Source organism: Octopus bimaculoides, chromosome 4 (assembly GCF_001194135.2).
Source record: "Octopus bimaculoides isolate UCB-OBI-ISO-001 chromosome 4, ASM119413v2, whole genome shotgun sequence".
NCBI lineage: Eukaryota > Metazoa > Mollusca > Cephalopoda > Octopoda > Octopodidae > Octopus > Octopus bimaculoides.
Window position 1 is genome coordinate 98513189 of NC_068984.1, and position 6474 is coordinate 98519662.

The 6474-nt window shown below is 37.6% G+C and overlaps 1 protein-coding gene across 2 annotated transcripts in view; it reads left to right on the forward strand.

Moving 5' to 3' along the window:
* Positions 1 to 6474, forward strand: part of LOC106871796 (kinesin-like protein KIF25) — a 505449-nt gene that overhangs the window by 71630 nt on the left and 427345 nt on the right. For both annotated transcript variants that reach the window (XM_052967307.1, XM_052967306.1), the window contains exon 3: positions 1916 to 2054. In XM_052967307.1, coding sequence (XP_052823267.1) covers positions 1916 to 2054 — 139 coding nt within the window. The remainder of the gene's footprint in view (positions 1 to 1915; positions 2055 to 6474) is intronic.

The following is a 6474-nucleotide window of genomic DNA, read 5'->3' on the forward strand; positions in this document are numbered from 1 at the left end:
CCACCCCAACTACCACTGTTGCTACAGCTACCCCTGCCTCTGCCACCATCACTACTGCCACCATCACCTCTGCCACCATTGCCCCTGTCACCATTGCCACTGCCACTATCGGCACCACTACCATCACCTCTACCATCATCACCACTGCCATCATCACCTCTGCCATCATCATCATCATCATCATCATCATCGCCACCACCACCACCACCACCACCACCACCATCATCATCCTCATCATCTTCATTGTTAAAGCAATTCACTTTTCCATGCTTGCATGGGTTGGATGAAATTTGTTGAGGCAAATTATCTATGACCTGATGCTTCTGTTACTAACCCTCACCTATTTCTAAGCATCCTTACAACCTTGCATGTCCTTGTGTTTATATTTACTTATAATAATTGTTCATGATGAGATATAAAGATATTGAAGTAGGCATCTGTAGACAATGGTAAATGAAACAACAATATACTTAACTTTAACTAGATTTGAACCTTTATCCTATTCCTGTATCTCATATCCCCACCAGCAATATATGGAAAAACAATTGCTGGTTTCGTGATTAGTCAGTGAACTTGTTAAAAAATATATATTAGTGACTGAGTCAGTATTAACACCATGAGGTAATATTTATCCTCACTTAAATGTGAATGTTCTGTTAGAACAAGCTATACTGCAGTAGATACCATAAGAGAAACTCTCATGTTGGCTTTGGTACTAAATGCACTCTTGTTTGTATCACTGGCAGGGAGATAAATCACCACGGAAAAGAAGTCCAGTTCTATATTTAAGTGATGAGGAATTATGTACATTATTTACATTATTTACAATTGACTGATATTTGTCCTCATCTTGTTTGTTGTTAATACAACGTTTTGGTTGATATACCCTCCAGCCTTCATAAGGTGTCTTGGGGAAATTTTGAACCTGGGTTCTTGGGGTTAGTAGCCTGCGCTCTTGTGGGCTACTAACCCCAAGATTCTGAGTTCAATTCCAGGCAGTGACCTGAATAATAATAACAATAACAATAATAATAACATCGAAAAATACCTTAGGAATGAGAACCCAGGTTCGAAATTTCTCCAAGACACCTGATGAAGGCTGGAGGGTATATCAGCCAAAATGTTGTGTTAACAACAAACAAGATAAGGACAAATATCCGTTAATTGTAAATAATGAAAAAGAAGTCCTTTTCATAAACACAGTACAGAATACTAAGTTATAACTGGATTCAAACAACTTTCCAGTAACTCTCTCCTGAAAGAAACACTAAATTGAAAGGTTAATCTCTCTTGAATAAAATAGATGACATTCCCATACTCCAAGATTATCTGGCACCTCATTCATTGAGACAACCAGCTAAGACAATGTAGAATAAGATGTTGTAGGTCTAGATGTGGCTGTGTAGTAAGAAGCTCAGTCCCACAGTGTGGCACCTTGAGCAAGTGTCTCCTACTATAACCAACCACTATAACCAACCACTCACAAGGCTGATCAAAACCTTGTGAGTGGATTTGGTAGACAGTGTGTGTGTGTGTGTGTATGTGTGTGTGTGTGTGTGTGTGTGTGTACCTGTGTTTGTCTCCCACCACTGCTTGACAACCAGTGCTAGTGTGTTTACATCTCCGTAACCTAGCGCGTCAGCAAAAGAGACTCATAGAATAAGTACCATGCACAAAAAAAAAAAAAATGAAATAAGTTTGGGGTCAAAACATTTGAATAAGAATTCTTCAATGTGGTTTCCCAGTATGGCCACAGTAAAACAAATAAAAGATAACAGAAATTCAGTAAAATGCTTGCAGCTGATAACATCCCTGGTGACTGAGCATATATATGCTCAGTCACCAAAACTTTATGAACTAAATTTTGCACAGATTTAATATTTATACATATTTAATTTTGGAAAATATTTTCCAGGAATTAAAACAATGTTTGAGTTATACAAAAAATGAAATGAGGATTTTTGAAAGGAAAACTTCTGAGCAATTAGTACATTCAAGAAGGGTAGTAGAACAGTATTCCCAGATTTCAAGAGTTGAGTCTTCTACAGTGTCAGGTAAGGATGCAACTTATTAATTTGATGTTTTTCACAGTTACATGTAGTGGTACAGCTTGTTGAAGTAAATGTTGACTGTAGAAAGGTTGATAACTGGACTGAAAGTATTTTGAAATGGAAGTTTACAGAAACAGGATGAAGAAATATTGATTTGACCCTTGTTGTCACATTCTGACTGTAAATCCTGTTAGGATCAACTTTATATTTCATGATTTTAGTGTTATTAAAATAGCCTCCTATGCAAGTACTGGTTTTCAGTTTAATCAAATATATTCCTCATTCAAAATGTTTTGCCTTACATTCCGTCCTTTTGGCATTGATAAAATAAGTATCATTTAAGTCAATGTAATTGATTTACCTCCTCTCTAGAAATTGTTGGCCTTGTCCTAAAATTTGAAACAATTATTATTATTATTGTTATTATTATTATCATTATCATTATTATTTACTTTTAATCTGCATATTTGTTACAATCAGTTGCCGAGACACACCCAGCATCCTAGAGTGAGTGAAGGATAAGAGATATTACAGTATGACTGAAAGCTTGGACAGAAGTAGCAGGGACAGTATTGAAATATCTTTATGTAATACAACACAGACATTTAAAGTTACAGGGTTTTTCTAAGGATGTGGGAAGTACTTGTTAACACAATCTTTTGGATTTCTCTGAGACATGGTTCTTCTGGGATATTATCTAGATGTTTCTGACGTCCTGTTTTTATCATACCTAGGGCACCCACAATAATAGGGACAGTTCTCGTTTTAAGATGCCACATCTTTTGTATTTCAGTTTTCTGGTTCTTATATTTACTTAAATTGTCAAATTCCTTTACGGATATATTTTTATCTATGGGAGCACTTACATCTATTAGTGTACAAGTATTTTCTTCACTGTCTTTAATAATTATGTCTAGTTGATTAGCCTGGATTATTCCATTGGTGTTGACTGGAAAATCTCAGAGGATAGTAACATTTTTACCTTTAATGACTGGCTCAGGATGATGTTCATATCAGTAAGCAGGAGTGTTGATTTTGTAGTATCAACATATTTTCCAATGTAAATACTGTCTTACCTCATTGTGGCGATTTTTGTATTCGTTTGGTGTCAGCAAAGGACATCCTGAGATGAGATGGTCTATTGTTTTGTCAAATGTATCACAAAATCTGCATTTAGAGACAGAACCATTTTGAAGAATGTTATCCTGGTAGTTTTTGGTAAGCAAGCTTTGATCTTGTGCCGCCAATATGAAACCTTCAATCTCTGCATTCAGTCCTGAACTTCTCAGCCACTGATGGGTTGCTGCTTGGTCTACATCAGCATTTCAGCCTCAAAGTATATACTGTCTGTGCAGAAGCTTCTGGTTCCACCACTTGTTTTATTCTGTTCGGGGTATTAATGGCATTGATGATTTTTGAAGTTCAGTTCAGTTTTTAGTATGAGTCTTACTCTCCTGTAATACTCCTTTCTTATTTTTTCCTTCATAGTAGCATGTTGTATACCTTCTCCTTCGTTTATCCTCAGGTATTTATAACTTCCTTGTGGGTCCAGCTAATTGTAGTGTCAGTATCTAATTTAATGGAAACTGTTTGCCTGAGCTTGCCTCTTACAAAAGTTGCTTTAGCATACTTATCAAAGCCAAACTCCATCCCGATGTCATTGCTGAACTCTTTAGCAGTCCTACTAGCTCTTCGTCATTTCTAGCAAATAACCATAGATTATCCATATAAAACAGATGGTTTACTATAGTATTATACACTTTCAATCTATACCTGGTGTTACTCAGTTCATTTGAATGTGGAATCAGTGCCATGCAAAAGAGTAATGGGGAGAAGGAGTCACCTTGAAAGATGCCTCATTCTATGTTGATGTTAGATTGACTCATCCCATTACTATGGTTTAGAAGAAGATGTATATTCCACTTGGCCATGATACCTTGTAAGAATTTGGAGTTGACTGGAGAGATCTTATATATCTCAAGGGCCTTGAGCAGCTAATTATGTGGGACACTATCAAATGCTTTCCTGTAGTCTGTCCATTCCATACTCAGATTCTTCTTGTTGTTCCGGCAATTCTCTACAATCATTTTAGTTATGAGTAATTGATCTTTGCATTCATAAAAATACCTTTTACAACCATTTTGAGTTTGTGGAAGGATAGACCTCTGTTCAAGGAAAGTGTATATTCCTTCAGTTAGTATGGATGTGAGGATCTTGTAGGTGATGTTGAGACATGTTATTGGTCAGTAGCTCTTTGGATTTTTCATGTCTTCAGCTTTTTGGTAGAAGGTATGTTGTTCCTTCGGTCAGCCAGGCAAGCATTTGCTCTGGGTTCTGGATGACATCAACTCAAGATGCAGCAAAATTTTGGTGTACTTCTGTCAAACACTTCAGCCAGAAGTTATTATTATTATTATTATTATTATTATTATTATTATTATTATTATTATTATCAATAATATTAATACGCCAACTCGTTTTTGTACATCTGTACTTGTGGTGTGTGTCACACTTACCGCAAAGGAAGAAGTGAGTGGCAAAGTGAGAGAGAAAGAGAGAGTGAGAGAGAAAGAGGGAGAGTGAGAGAGACAGTGAGTGGTGATGGTGTTCGTTTTGTGTTTTTAAATGTTTATCACACTGCAAGAAAAGTAGACATATAGATACATACACATATTGTTAAATTAAAAGTAGGAGAGAGTGGAGGGACACAGAGGAAGTGAAAGAGAAAGAGAGAAAGTGACAGTAGATACATAGTTCCAAAGAAAAGTTGATTAATAGACACAACAAATATCGGGTGTAATTTTCACTTTTCATTACCACATGAGGATAAAATTAACTCACAAGTAGCTGAGTACTCCACAGACATGCATACCATTAATGTAGTTCTCAGGGAAATTCAGCCTCACACATAATATGACAAGGCTGGCCCCTTTGAATTACAGCTACAACTCATTTTGGCCAGCTGAGTGAACTGGAGCAAAATAAACCTTCAAGTGGTTGAAAGAAAAAGATCCTATACAGAGACAGGAAAATCTTTTTAGTCATTAGGGTCACTATGGGTGTTAATCCTGTCCTAACAGCAGCATTTGTAGGTCTCACAGATCTGGAGGCCAAGCCCCCAGATAAACACCAATGCGCAAGCTGTTGTTATCAAACTGAGCGTGAGTCGAGGGTGAATACATGACAGAATAGCAATTATTTCATCTTAGCTGTCACTGCTTATACTAAACACATGACATTTTTGCCTTACAATATGGAACATTTCCTTTTCTTTCACTATTTAAAAAGAAATGACATTCTGTTGGTTACGACAACGAAGCTCCTGTTTATCTGATCAACAAACAGTCTGCTCATAAAATAAATGCACAAATACCGAGTAGACTGCAGCAAGGTGAAGTAGAGTACCTTGCTTAAAAACACAGCATGCTGCAGCGAATCATACTCATGACTTTATGATAATGGGCCAAATACCCCTAACTACTGAGCCCTGCACCTTCACTCTCTTAACCATAGAGAAAAGGAGTGAAGTGACAGAGACAGGAAAAGGAAGGCATCAGTCATTTACTATGACAATTAGTCTGAAATGTGATCGATCTTTTTGAGCTTCTTTACTTTTAACATTGAAGAAGAGGGAAAGTCTTTCAGGTGTTTACATTTTTATTCTGGGAGTTCTAGAATGATGATAATGATGATGATGGTAAATAATAATGATAATTTGTGCAGAAAGAGTACAAGCACAACAAGGTAGCCCCAAACCTCCACTGGCTACTATGCCATAGGTATGAACATGAGGTTATGGGTGCTTGGTACCAACATACACTGGAAAAGGTAATGGACGAAAAAGAGAAGGCAACAATCCTCTGGGACTTTGACTTTCAGACAGACAAGGTATCAGAGCACCAAAGGCTGGATATAGTAACTTTTAGGAGGGACAAACAAGCGTGTCTAATAATTGATGTGGCAGTGCCAGGAGATCAACATGTCATCATGAAAGAAAGAGAAAAGGCAGATAAATATGGAGGCCTGAGAATTGAGATCGCTAAGATATGACAGCTACGAGAGTCAAATATAAAGGTTACCTCTATTGTCATTGGAGCATTGGGTTCACTACTACTTAACCCGAGAAAACATCTGAAAACTTTAGAAATACCCTACAATCTAGGTGTATTGCAAAAGTCAATATTACTTGGAACTGCACGCATATTGCTTAAAGTACTGTCTGTCTGAGGTCCTTGTTGTGACTTGACAGACAGTGCAAACCCCCGGTAGACAAATTATCTTTAATTAACAACCTCATGATATTGTATACTGTGCGACGTCTATACTACTGCTACTACTACTGCCGCTGCTGCCGCTGCTGCCGCTGCTGCCGCTGCTGCCGCTGCTGCCGCTGCTGCCGCTGCTGCCGCTGCTGCCGCTGCTG